Genomic DNA, 13,589 nt, shown 5'->3' with positions numbered 1-13,589 from the left:
GGGGTTTTATCGTATAAGTACCTAAGGCTTTCTCAAAAAGAAGCCTGTGTCAAGCCAGACATTGAAGTGTACAACTATTAACCCTAAACTACAAGGAACTTTCATCTCAGTAAGAATTGCCCTAAATACAAAAATGTGTATTTTGTTATGGATCAGCATATATCAAGAACATAAGTAGGGGCGCCTGGGTGGCTCGGTTAAACGTCTGCCTTCAGCTCAGGTCATGATCACGGGGTCCTGGGATCCAGCCCTACATTGGGCTCCCTGCTCAGCAGAGAGCCTCCTTCTCCCTCTCCCACTCCCCCCGCGTGTGTGATGCCTCTGTCTCTCTCTCTCTTCCCCCCCCTTCTCTGTCAAATCTTAAAAAAAAAAAGAAAAAGAAAACCATAAATAATACTTGTGAAATTTTTGTATCTCATTCAGCCTAAAGTGATAACTTGTGTAGAAATAATGGCTTTGCAAATGGGAATGTAAATATCTAATTTGATTTAAATGTAGAATTTACAACCAAAATACTGTATTATAGAGCAGTGCATAAAAAGGTAAATTATGTTTTTTTAAAACAAGGCAGTTATGTGTTATATGTCCAAATCACAGGGAGATTTAAGTATGCTTTCCTTAAGTCAGCAGAATTTTACAAACTTTGGTATTATTGACATTGAAAAAACTATTTTCCTGATTCTGTTGAATCAGAGAAAGGATCTTGGTTGTTGTTATAACTGTCCATTTTTACCTCAGGGTGTTTAAGAAAAAAAATTCAGTAAAAAAAATTCCTTCCTTCCATTCACATCATCAGATGGGACGTTCTGGTTTCCTGGCCCATCCTCTGCCACATGTCGTTAAGCTGAGTGGCTTTGCATGCCTCTGCCTCGCTGTGACAGGGCAGAAATGGCTACCTCACAAAAGGCCTGTGAAGCTTGGGTCATTTATGTGATAAAGGTTCCTACTAGGTTGTAGCTTTTTTTTGAATTGGGGTTTTGAAATGATAGAGAGATGTGTAGAAATTGGAGTTGCGAGTTCAGAAAACCAAAGAAAATGAGCAAGGCATTGGAGAATGAGAGCTGTGAGGACAGAAAAGTGGGAGCCTTGTGTTGGAAGGTGTGCTCTTTTCAGAATGGCAGCTAACTGCTTTTCGTATTCACTCAGGTCTAGGGCTGAAATCACACAGATTTAGGTTAGTGATGAGTAAAATGCTGAAAGGGTGTGGTTAACGAGGAAAAGCATGAAGTTTCCTCTGGGGCTCTTTAAAAATAGGGTGGTCTAATTTGGAGGCCCTGAAAGGTAGAGAATGCAATGACGAAGAGTCTGACAGGTCCAGTGCGTCTTGCAATGTCCTCATGCATCTCCACAATGGCTGCCACCCACCCTTCCTTCTGCCGTAGGGAGTCCTGGGCAAGAGGGGCTGCTTGTGGCCAGCCTCTGTCTGGGATGATCAGAAGGCTTTATGGAAAAGGAAAAACAGCTCTTCTTTAGAAAAAGGTTAGGAGTGCCCAGGCTGGAGCTCAGGGTCTCTTCCAGTCAGGCTGGTCTGCAGCCTTTTGTGACCTGGATAAGAAAGAGAATTTGATGACTCTCCACGTAGACTCTTTCTTTTTGATTTTTATTTTCTCCTTTTAACTAACCTTTTGAATTGATGCTTAACTGTTCTGTTTTTGCTCAGGGTTCTGCAGCATTCCAGTCCTCGAGCACTGAATCAGGATGGGAAAAAGACGTTGTGTTCCTCCACTTGAGCCCAAGTTGGCAGCAGGCTGTTGTGGGGTCAAGAAGCCCAAGTTATCTGGAAGTGGAACGCACAGTCACGGGAACCAGTCCACAACTGTCCCCGGCTCTAGTTCAGGACCTCTTCAAAACCACCAGCATGTGGATGGCAGCAGTGGTCGGGAGAATGTGTCGGACTTAACTCTGGGACCTGGAAATTCTCCCATTACACGAATGAATCCCGCATCGGGAGCGCTGAGCCCTCTTCCCCGGCCCAATGGAACTGCTAACACCGCCAAGAATCTGGTGGTGACTGCAGAGATGTGCTGCTACTGCTTTGACGTCCTCTACTGTCACCTCTATGGCTTCCCACAGCCACGACTTCCTAGATTCACCAATGACCCCTAGTGAGTAAATTAGTCAGGTGCAGGGGACAGTAAGAAAGGCATGATGACATCTTTCTTGGGTTATTCTCTTGAGGGAGTCTGACACTTAAAGAATCTTTAGCATCATTCGGGCAGAGAGTAATGGGGATAGGATGATGAGAAATGTCCAGACAATACCTAGAACAATATCTGGATTCAGTAACAGAAGAAGTCTAGGTTGGAGGCAGTCTGGGCTTGTTTTTAAGGTAATGTTGTAGAAATTAGGATTTTCTTCTTGGTTCTTCTTTTGGTAGGTTTATATTGTGGCGGATAGGTGATTTAAGCTCTTGAGTGGTGAGGCCGCACATCATACCATTGTGGACCCAGGTGTTGAAGTCCAAGTGAATTGGAAGTGTCTGAGGGCCAGGCTGGAGAGTAGGAGCGCATTTAGTGGGAGCCGTGATGCTGTTAATAAGGGCCCCCTCACTTTGTTAATCAGTAATCCCGTGGTAATCCCACGTGGCTGCTCGCACCCCACCAAACACGTCAGAATCTGCTTTACTGCTTTTAGTTCAAGACTCTGATTTGTCCCAAACTCTCTCAAGGTGCCAAGGACTTAAACAAGGAGTACGTATAAAGTGAAGTAATCCATGCAGTGTTTTCTTTTTCCTCAGAATTGGAAGCAGCTCTTGAGCTGGCCTGTGTTTTTCTTTTCTCTTCTTTTTTCTTTCCTTTTCTTTTTTTTTTTCTTTCTTTCTTTCCTTCCTCCCTCCCTCCCTCCCTCCCTCCCCCCCTCCTCCCCTCCTCCTTCCCTGCCTGCCTTCCTTTCTTCCCCCTTTCTTCCTTCCTGCTGGCTTTTTTTCCCCTTTCTTTTCTTAATTTAAATTTTATTATTTTTTATTTTTTTAATAATAATTTTTTATTATGTTAGTCACCATACAGTACATCCCTAGTTTTTGATGTAAAGTTCCACGATTCATTAGTTGCGTATAACGCCCAGTGCGCCATGCAATACGTGCCCTCCTTACTACCCATCACCAGCCTATCCCATTCCCCCACCCTTAATTTAAATTTTAGATAGTTAACATACAGTGCAATGTTGGTTTCTGGAATAGAATTCAGTGATTTCATCACTTACATACAACCCCGGTGCTCATCATAACAAGTGCCCTCCTTTTTTTTTTTTAATTTATTTACTTATTGTAGAGAGAGCATGCGAGCAGGGGGAGAGGGAGAGGGAGAAGGAGAATCTCAAGCAGACTCCCCACTGAGCACAAAGTCTGACTCAGGGCTCAGTCTCACAACCCTGAGATCATGATCTGAGCCAAAACCAAGAGTCCAGTGCTTAGCCAGCTGAGCCACCCAGGTGCCCCACAAGTGTCCTCCTTAATACCCATCACCCATGGGGCTCCTGGGTGGCTCAGTCTGTTAAGTGTTTGCCTTTGGCTTGGGTCATGATCCCAGAGTCCTGGGATCAAGCCCTGCGTCGGGCTTCCTGCTCAGTGGGGAGCCAGCTTCTCCCTCTCCCTCTGCCACTCTCCCTGTTTATGCTCACTTTTTCTCTCTAATAAAAAAATAAATAAATAAATCTCTATCACCCATTTAACCCATTCTCCCACCCACCTCACTCCATCAACCTTTAGTTCTCTATCGTTAAGAGTCTCTTAAAGCTTGTTCCCTCTCTCCTTTTTTCTTTTCCCCCTTCCACACTTTTTCTTAAATTCCATATATGACTGAAATCATAATGGTATTTGTCTTTTTCTGACTTATTTCACTTAGCATAATACACTGTAGCTCCACCCACCTTGTTACAAATGGCAAGATTTCACTGTGCATAATATATACCACATCTTCTTTATCCATTCATTAGTCAGTGGACATTGGGCTCTCTCCATAGTTTGGCTATTGTTGATAAATTTTTTTTTTTTTTTTGAGATTTTATTTTTAAGTAATCTCCATATGGAACTTGGGGCTGGAGCTCACAACCCTGAGATCACGTTCCACTGACCCATCCAGACAGGCACCCCTGAACCGGCTTTAAAAGAGCACTGAAGAGATGCTTTTAGGTCATTCATTGAACTAAGATCATTCATTCTTCAACTGTTAATGCCATATTGGAGCAATGTGTAGCCTCACTGGTCAGGGAGTGAAGAGGATATGAAAAAAAGTCTTCACTTATGGGAGACTTACCAAGTTGGCAGATCGCACACACAAAACTAAATAATGTGTGTGGGACCCTGTCTGGGCCGAAGTAGAGGGGAAGTTACCCCTGTGTGATTGTGTTAGAGGAGAAACCATGTAGAGAAATGTGCTAACTTTTTAGGGAAGTATTGCCATCGGATACCATGGTGAGAAAATCCCTGGCTGAACAGGTAGAGGTTCTAAGGCTTGATCCTAATGGGATCAAGTGTGTCCCCTGTAAGAAAGGGATGTGGATTTGGAAGAGTGGGTGGTGGCTGCAGTGTTACAGGGAATGTGCTGTCGTATTCAGGGGCTTATATTTCCATTCTGCCGCCTGGAATTCTTGAGGGGTTTTGGGACAGTAACTTTGGTGCTGTTCAGGTGTTTACTGGAAGGAAAAGATAGGCGGCAGATTGCTTTATAACACTGATCAAAGTAGACAGCTTTAGAAATTTAAGTTACTTTTTAGAAGTATTTTGCTCAACCTAAGAAATAAAGGCATAGGAGTATAGAGGAAATACCAGGATGAAGGAACAGCTCTGTAACCTGTTTATAAAAAAATTCTGTTATCACCAGTCTGACGTAGCCTAACGATGCATGGCTTTAGCCTAGAAGTAGAAAGTGGCAACTTCTAATAACAAGCTTTCTTGTGGAGACATTGTTTTTCTTTTCCCGAACATTTATGAGCAGGACGAGGGACAGAGATAATTACAGGAACAATGGGGGGTTGCAGGGAATGGGGAGAGGTACGCAGGCCCAGTGTCGTCATGAAGGATGTAACTGGGGAACGTGGACACTCCTAAAAATAAAGAAAAGGAGAAAGACTTGGAAAATTAGAAGAAGTTGAGTGCTGGGCAGAGGGGAAGGAAAGTAGCACAAACATGTCACAGTGAATTAAAAAGGATCACAGGAAGGGCTGCACAGAGCTCTGTTCTTCACACTGTCTTATTGCCCTCTCCTCTCTCTCCATCCAGAGACTGCACAATTCCCAAAAAGGCAGAGTCCTTCAGATAGCCACAATTCAGAAAACAGTCCTTTTGGGGAATATCAGAAATGAATGGGGCAAAAGCAAAGGTTTTGTTCTTATGCATGATTAATTTGGGGCTGGAGAATGTTTTTTGTTTTGCTTTTGTAGTCCGCTCTTTGTGACTTGGAAGACAGGGCGGGACAAGCGGCTTCGTGGCTGCATTGGGACCTTCTCAGCCATGAATCTTCATTCAGGACTCAGGGAATACACGTTAACCAGGTAATGACACCAGACATAAGCTCTGTAGATAAATTGACTAGAATTGAAACAACTGCCTGACTTTATTTCTTCTAAGTGGTAAAGTTTGAGTGTTCTCTTGTTGGTAATCAGGGAGTATGGGGGCTTGAATCTGGTGAGTCACTTACCAGTTCAAGTATAGACAGTTAATAGCATCAAGTTATTTTTAGCATATTAGTACTGATGGATAATCAATATCCGCTGCATAGCTCAGGATTCATAAATATTCGGGCACATAATGTTGGCTCCCAGCTCCAGAGCAGCCTCACTTATGTTTTCTGTCCCCCTCCAGTGCACTTAAGGACAGCCGATTTCCCCCCCTGACCCGAGAGGAGCTGCCTAAACTTTTCTGCTCTGTCTCCCTCCTTACTAACTTTGAGGATGCCAGTGATTACCTGGACTGGGAGGTGAGAACAGCCGCATTTGGAACTCTGCATCTCTCGTTGCATTTGGGTTCGGGTTAGTACATGGTAATGTATCTCCTTCATTGAGAGAGGGTATAAGAATGTGAAAGCTGAGTTTGGAAGCAATTGGGGGCCACATAGGTGACAGGAAAGGTGCTGTGATCTTAGAAGTAGGAAGAAATGTGAAGTCTTTCTTCTTTTCCTGTGTCTTCCCAGTCCACTTTTGTTCCATCTAATAGGATGTGATACTGGGGATAAAGAGAGCATTCCAGATCCCTCTTGGTAAGCCCTTGAGTAAAAGCTGTTGTGAGGAGTCATGAGCCTAGATCAAAACCCTGTGGTATGTTTAATGGAGTAGATTAAAGGTGGGATATTTAAGATTTTTGGATGAGCTAGTGACAATTTATTTCTACCATCCTCATACTCGGAGAGGTGGCTACTTGTAGGCTCACTGCTTCCCTCAAGCTGAAGTTACTCTGACTTCTATACCTGAGGCAAAGAGTTGGTCATGAAAAAGCAGCAGGTTCTCCTTTTCTCAGACTTGGATCGAGCTGGTCAGGGGGCAGTGTCAAGTAAATGTGGGTGCCTGAAGTTCCAGTAGAGTAAGTAAATGCTCTTTATTTGGTTATTTCTCCTGTAGGTAGGGGTCCATGGGATTCGAATTGAATTCATCAATGAAAAAGGCGTCAAACGTACGGCCACGTATTTACCTGAGGTTGCTAAGGAACAAGGTGAGTTTGACAAATGGAGTTTCAGTGAAGGATACTATTCACAGTGTCACCATTTAAAGGCAGGAAAGTGACGTGTATTGTCTTTCAGCCCAACTTCAACGAAGACCGAGTGCCTTTCTTCCTCTTAGTGTCTATCAAAGTCTTATAGATGAGAAATAAACTCCAAAAAAAATGCAGGAGCTGGAGAAGAAAAGGGGTAAAGACTTCCCATACTCACCCCTGTGTTTCACTTCCTCTCAGTGAAAAGTTTTATTCCTTGGCCCCCAAAACTAGTGGTAATTGTAGCAAAATTCCAGCAATCACCTGGACCATATTGTGGAGTCCATTGTAAAGGGAAGTTGCCCATATCGGTGGGTTTTGAACTTTTGATCATTAATTATTAAATAGTGTTATAGTTGGAAAAAGGCAAAACATAATCTTCTGGGTTTTTTTGTTTTTTTGGTTTTTTTAAGAACTCAGTAGGTAATAAGTTCTTATAATGGGACAATAAAGGTAGGAGGTGGGTTGGGTAGGTTTTCTCTTTAAAAGAATATTTGGAAGGATGCCTTTCAGTGTTGCTTGTATGTTCTGTGATATGTAACCCAGTTTTCTTTTTCTCTCTTCTCTTCATCCCTCCCACCCTCCCTCCCTTCTTTCTTGTCTGTTTTTGAAAATAACATGTAAAACACACAGTATTTATTGGGTGTGAACCTGGAATAAAGAGAAATACCCAGTTCAATGTGTCAATGAACTAATTATGTGGAGAGTGCTTGCCTTATTGGGTTCCATCATGGTTGTGTTGAAACTTTCTCAAAAGCAGTGTGGATGTGGCATAAAAAGGAAGCCTTTTAGCCACTTTGAGGCCATAAGTCTAACATTTTTGTACAGGAAGGGATACCATAAATATTTCCTAATAGTGAGATGTGGCGATAACAGATAATGAGATTACTTGTGCCATTTGAAAATTGGTTGGCAAAATTTTAAAATTGGGGGTAATTTAGGGGTTTCTCTTTGGTTTTCAGTTTTTATGTGTTTGGTTTTATCTGTTAAAAATGTGCAGGAGCAACACAGCGATATATGTGAACAACTTTCCTGTCCTTCATGAAGGATTGGCTTCCTTCCTGCTATCAGTTCTCTGTAATAGAGAACAGGACTCCTAGAAATCATCAGTAAAGGAAGGCCACACAAAGGAATACGGGCTGCAGAATTTGAGTTCTCTCCTCTCACAGAACAGCCTTGGTTGCCAGCACTAGGCCAGCAGGCCAGTCTTAGGTTGAGACATGTTTGGTCCCAGATAATTATACTGGGATCACATCTGACAGGAAAGACACAGGAGCAGAGGGCCTGGGGAGAGCCGTTATGGTGTATGCCGGGTTATCATCTCATGTCTTTGATTCTACTTGGATGTCAGTGAGGCAGACGGGGCTCTAGGGATGTGGGGCCAGTGTCCAGGGCTCCCTTTGACCCTAGCAGACCTGGCTGCTTCTCTTTTCTTGCCGTGTGGGAACATACCCTATTCTTGTGTCATCGTGCACTGATCTCAGTGTGCCTCTCTTCTCCTCAGACTGGGATCAGATCCAGACAATAGACTCCTTGCTCAGGAAAGGTGGCTTTAAGGCTCCAATTACCAGTGAATTCAGAAAAACGATCAAACTTACCAGGTAACCCACTGTCTCATTTTCCTTGTCATTTTAATTTAGCTCGGGTTGGATGGAGGATACTTTTGATGGAAAGGGCTAGAAAAAATTTTCTCTGCTAATGTCCCTAAACTAAAGAGGTATGGGTCAGGTTTAAGCTGGGAGGAAGCAGTGGCAGCAAAGACAAAGACTTCCCAGCGTCCTGGGCATCTCTGCAGCTGAGTCGATGGCAGAGCCGGAGCAGAGTTTAGGCCACGATCAGGTGGTGGATGTCTTCACCAGACCCACTGCTTGGGAGGCTTAAGGGAGCAGACTGAGGTCAGGAATGAAGGCTGTCAGCGCAGAGGTCCAGGGTCGCTTGAAGTCACATGCAGTCAGGTGGCAGGGGATACAGGTGTCATGTTAATAGAATAGTGAGACAGTGCTTTTCACAGAGTTACAAGGAAACTCCCCTCTCGTTGGGGGAGTCTGCCTTGTGTAGTAGAATGCACACGGACTTGGAGTCTGAATCCCAGCTCCACCACTGCCTAACTATGGGACCTGGCCCAGTTACTTACTCTGCCTCTCTGAGGGGGAGGGGGACTTTTCCTGTATGTAAGAAGTGAATGATAATGCCTTGGGGTTGTTTTAGAGTGTGGTAAGGTAACGTATGAAGATTTCTAGCCCAGGGCCAGGCAATAATTATAGGTGGTCAGTAGATGTCAGTTCTCTTGCCATCCCTACTGAAATCGGAAACACTGAGAGGTTTAGCTTCTGTGGGCTTCTGTGGGCCTCTGTTGGCCCTCTCATCTGTAAAATACTGAATAATCATATACTAACCTCACAGGTCTATTTGGAAGATAACCCAGTGTTTTTGAAATGCTTTGGATTCCAAAAAAAAGAAAAAAAAACTTCAAATACAAAGCATTATTATTATTATTATTATTATAATTTATTTGAACAGCCATTTCCCTGTCAAAATTCAGGAATAATCACCTTGCAGTGGAGGAGTGATTACAGTGGGAAAGAGATGGCTCTGGGTAAGGATTGTCACACCCAGCTCCTGTGGTCTGTAGTAGGCTCCATAGGTTTGTAACACCCCATGCTTCGCATCCTGACTCATGGCTCTTTCCAGAGCAAAGCCAAAGTGCTATGAATTCTGTTCTGATGACCCTGTGATATGATATGGCATATTCATCTGGGAATTGAGACCCGTCCTATATAGCCTCAGGATCCTTTAACCTGCTTCATCAGAATTTGACCCAGAATTAGGTATCTGTGCCCCTTTTAGTTATAAATAACTTGTTTGTTGCTTTTCTGCAAATTGAGGTTGCATTTCTGTCAAATTTATCACATTTTATGCAGTAGATATGCAGTTTGCACTGGGCATTGGTATAGCCATCTTCCAGTCTGCCACCCGTGTGATTTGACCTTGACATTCTTCATCCAGACCCCAGTAGCAGATTGCTTAAGAGCAGCCTGATAGTGTTTAAAGGTGGGATGTGCAGAAAATACATTCTCAGGGGTGAATTGTGATTGTGCTTTTTCATCTTGTTCATTTGTAATAACAACATTGTTTTCTCGTGCTGTCTTTCATTTTCTGTAAGTAAGATTGCTCTTGGTCTTCCATTTTATTCTTTCAAAATGTGGAATAAGCTTTTGGTTTTCTCTGCTGAGTGACTTTACAGAACGAAGAGTTTGAGGTTCCTAATACCCTTTCCTGTTTCCTTATACAGGTACCGAAGTGAGAAGGTGACAATCAGTTATGCAGAGTATATTGCTTCTCGACAGCACTGTTTCCAGAATGGCACTCTTCATGCCCCGCCCCTCTACAATCATTACTCCTGACACACGGCTGCATGACCAGTCTCACCCCCCTGTGGCCACCAATGGCTATGACATCATTGGAGCAGATGCCTCCTCTTCCTGGTCCAGTTACTTCTATTACTGCACCATTTTATGATGCTAGCTTCCGTTGCCAAGTCTGCCTCCAGCTGACTGAGGGGGGGGCGGGGTTATACTGAATGAAACAGAACTTGAGGGGCCCAAGCCTTATCTCAGCCTTTCCTCAATATGGGGTTCCGTTGGATTGGGGCTCCTCCATGACTAGTGAGAATTACCGTGTGGGTTCAGAAGACCCTTGGCATGCAGGTGTTGCTGCTGATTTGCTGCCTCTGTGTTGGCCACACAGTGGAAGCCGGAATTGATGGTCCATGAAGGCTTACCCCACACACACCCCTACAGCCTCCCCAGATCAAGTAGGTGTATTCCCCTGGCAGTCTGGGCAACGGAGACCAACAAGAAACATTTTTAGGTTGTTTTAAATTCCTTTTTTAAACTTCCAGTTTATTGCGTACCAAGAGTTGATCACAACCTCCATGCTTCATAAGGACGCCATGTTAGGGGTGAACGTGGGCACCATGAGTCCTCTGAGGCTCCTGGACAGAGACCCACATCAAGATCGGAAGCCCTTTGGATGGCGTTGCAGATCTCATTGCTCAATTAGCCTCGAAGGTTTTAATTCTCATCCCACTCTCAGTTGGATTTTCTGGCACTCTTCCTGCATTGAGTCTCCTGGTATTGAACAGAGCTCTGTGGTGTAGCCTGCTGAGGACTGGATTGGGATGCCCATGGGAGGTCCCGAAATCATCGCTGCACGAAGTGAAAAAGGAGAGACCTCTTCCTTACCACCTGGCTACCTCACTCCTCTACTGGTAGCAGTGCCTATAGCTGGATCTAGGTTCTCAGAAGGCATAAGTGTTCCAACAAGCACTTGGGTTGGGCTTTAGAAGGACACATTGTCATGGGAGAAAATCCAGGGTCTCCAAGCTGTTTTTCTTTTCAGGCAGACATCCCGAGGGACCTTTAAGCAGAGGAGTTCCTTTGTCTAGCTTGCCTGGAGAAGTGGGAAGACTGTTGCTGTTTCAGTCCTTTCCAGGACTTTAGAACAAAGCTGTGTAATTAAACAAGATGAATCTTTATCTTGCCTAACATGCTGGGAATCTTCACCCCACCGTGGCAAAGTTCCAAATAGCTCATTTTATTCTAGGTCATTCAGACTTTGATGTGGCATATTTCCCTTCCCCATTGTTGCTGATTCCAAATAGCTGTCAGCAAGTTTCTCCTCCCTCTTGCCTATTTTTCCCTCATTTGGTGGCAGAGTTCATAGAAGCTGGGGACTTGGAAGATGCTCTGGAAACATTGTCACAGAGGCACTGCTGAAAGGATTCACAGGAAGAGGTGGCCAGTTGGAAGGACGGACCCGGAGGGTGATACACTGGTTTCCAACAACATGGTTAGAGAACTCTTGAAGTGGATTTGGTGTCAATCCGGTGAACACCATTGTTTTAATTTATTTTTTAAATTTTATGTGGTGATGGTGTGGCTTTCCAAAATGGGCAAATATCCAAATCAAAAGAAATTTTGAGTTTTCTTCTGCCAGGAATGGGGAAGGGGGAGCAGGGACATAATCCAAGAAACGACACACATGCCATTCTAGGCATTGCTGTCTCATTTCTTGGAAGAAATGGATGAGGGTGAGCAGATTTGCTTGGCACCGTCCTCTGCTGTTCATGAGGATACGGAATGTGCAAGGGAAGTGGGCTGATCTCAGGATGCCCAGGTCAGGCCGCGCCACCCTATCTTAACTCTTGTGCTGCGTTCTCGCATCCTGCCACTTTTCCCTTGTAAGGTTGATGAAAAAAAAGCTTTTGAAGATGAAGGGATTGTTTCATGATTTCCTGCTGCTGAGAATAATAAATGTCTTGTTAACAAACAAATGTGACGATAGTTACTCTTAGGTGCCATGGATTGATGTCGGGGTGGTCAGCTCCGGACTAAACCACCCGCCTCCAATTTGTACAACAGTATTGATACATAGGGCTACACTCACTACTGTTCAAGTGTTCTGTGTTAAAAGTTGAGTTTAATTTCTAAAGATTAAAAAAAGCAAAAAAATTGGTGCTAAACTTTCACCCCTGAGCACGCTCAGTGAGACTGGTCATGCAAGCATTTACTACAGTGCCATGCTCTTCAAGCCTATTTCGTCTTGTAGAAATGTTGCCCTATTTGTCTTCCCCGATGTATAGTATGTTTTTTATTTTATTTTATTGAGGGTGGGGTAGGATACCTGCCATTTATGAAAATGAACAGAAAATTTAAAAACCCACGAAATGGGGAAAAAAAATCAGTGCACAAGAATTGGGCTGATTAAGCCCAGCACCACACTGAAGTGGGCTCAGTGGGTTTTGGAGTGAAGAAGCCTTACTCCCTGCACATTCCCTCATGCTCCCATACAAGTCCAGCAGTGGAGATGCTCAAGTCCCTCTGGCCTTGTCAGGGGGAGTCAGGAGTCGACCAAGGAAAAACTATTCGGCCCCATAAGGAATGCCACTGTCAGTGTCTGTCCTGAATGGGGCCTAGTCAGGAAGCAGTCTGGAAGTGTACAGTCATGGTCACCTCACGAAGATGTGTGGCAGGTGGCTCTCAGGAAAAATATTAAGTCTGGATCATCCACGTGGCAGCTTTGCATAGGGAGATGACGGCTCCGAACTGGAACTGAACTGCCTTCCACATGCTTGACCAAAGCCGTGATGAGGGTGGCCAGTACATGTGGTGTGAGTGGCAGGTCTAAAAAGAAGGGACTGTTTTCTGCTTGGTGTTGACTTTGTCCTTGGGCTGCTCAAGCTGAACAGTAGGTGACTGCTGTTAAGGAACCAGCCCATGTTGGCTGGTTCAGTTCGGAGTGCGTTTCATCCCTAGCTGTGAGTGCCTTTTGGTCTGGAAAGTTGGCTTGTCTCATAATACCCACAGCTAGGACATTCTCTCTGTAATTATGAATCGTCCTTGTTTTACGTTAACTAAAAGAGAATGTCTTTGATCACTAGAATTTGTCGGTGTTGGATTGTTTCCACTGTGAGGTTCTTAAACTTTTTCGCTTCATAATATTAAAGCAATTCATGTTAGAGACCCTTTCAACATGAAAGGTTTGTAGTTGAGACATTACGTATATTTTATTGTTTATAATAAAAATCATCTATACAGAAGTCCTGGGTGTTAATTTTAATATTTGCACAAGACCTGTTTTCCATGATACGTTAACACCTACACTTTCACTAACTGTTGATGCTATTTTCTATTGAGATTCTGGAGCCTAGGGAGTTATGTGTTTGTTTTGTTTATTTTCATTCTTACTTCCCTGAAGCAAGAGACTTTGTATGGCCTTCAGTGCAAAGACTTCAGACCAATTCTTTGTATTACACTTGGTTGCCTCTTGGCTATATAACTTCTGAGTGCAAATCATTGAACTCTTTAACGAAGTATTGTAGAGAATAAATCATAATGGGTAAAAA

The 13,589-nt window shown here is 43.8% G+C and overlaps 1 protein-coding gene across 3 annotated transcripts in view; it reads left to right on the top strand.

The window, feature by feature from the left end:
- Nucleotides 1-13,589, top strand: part of AMMECR1L (AMMECR1 like) — a 21,879-nt gene extending 8,290 nt beyond the window's left edge. Inside the window, exons 3-8 of one of the 3 annotated variants that reach the window (XM_040619390.1) lie at nucleotides 1,661-2,105; nucleotides 5,380-5,490; nucleotides 5,801-5,915; nucleotides 6,553-6,643; nucleotides 8,187-8,283; nucleotides 9,975-13,589. In XM_040619390.1, the coding sequence (XP_040475324.1) occupies nucleotides 1,699-2,105; nucleotides 5,380-5,490; nucleotides 5,801-5,915; nucleotides 6,553-6,643; nucleotides 8,187-8,283; nucleotides 9,975-10,086 (933 nt within the window). In that variant the 5' untranslated portion in view covers nucleotides 1,661-1,698 and the 3' untranslated portion in view covers nucleotides 10,087-13,589. Of the gene's footprint in view, nucleotides 1-1,660; nucleotides 2,106-5,379; nucleotides 5,491-5,800; nucleotides 5,916-6,552; nucleotides 6,644-6,731; nucleotides 9,134-9,974 lie in introns of those variants that run through there. The other 2 variants (XM_040619392.1, XM_040619391.1) reach the window with 2 other exon arrangements.

Source organism: Ursus maritimus, unplaced genomic scaffold, assembly GCF_017311325.1.
Source record: "Ursus maritimus isolate PB19 unplaced genomic scaffold, ASM1731132v1 scaffold_1, whole genome shotgun sequence".
NCBI classification, from domain to species: Eukaryota; Metazoa; Chordata; class Mammalia; order Carnivora; family Ursidae; genus Ursus; species Ursus maritimus.
Note: the sequence above shows the minus strand (reverse complement) of the source record. Positions and strands in the feature narration are given on the sequence as shown.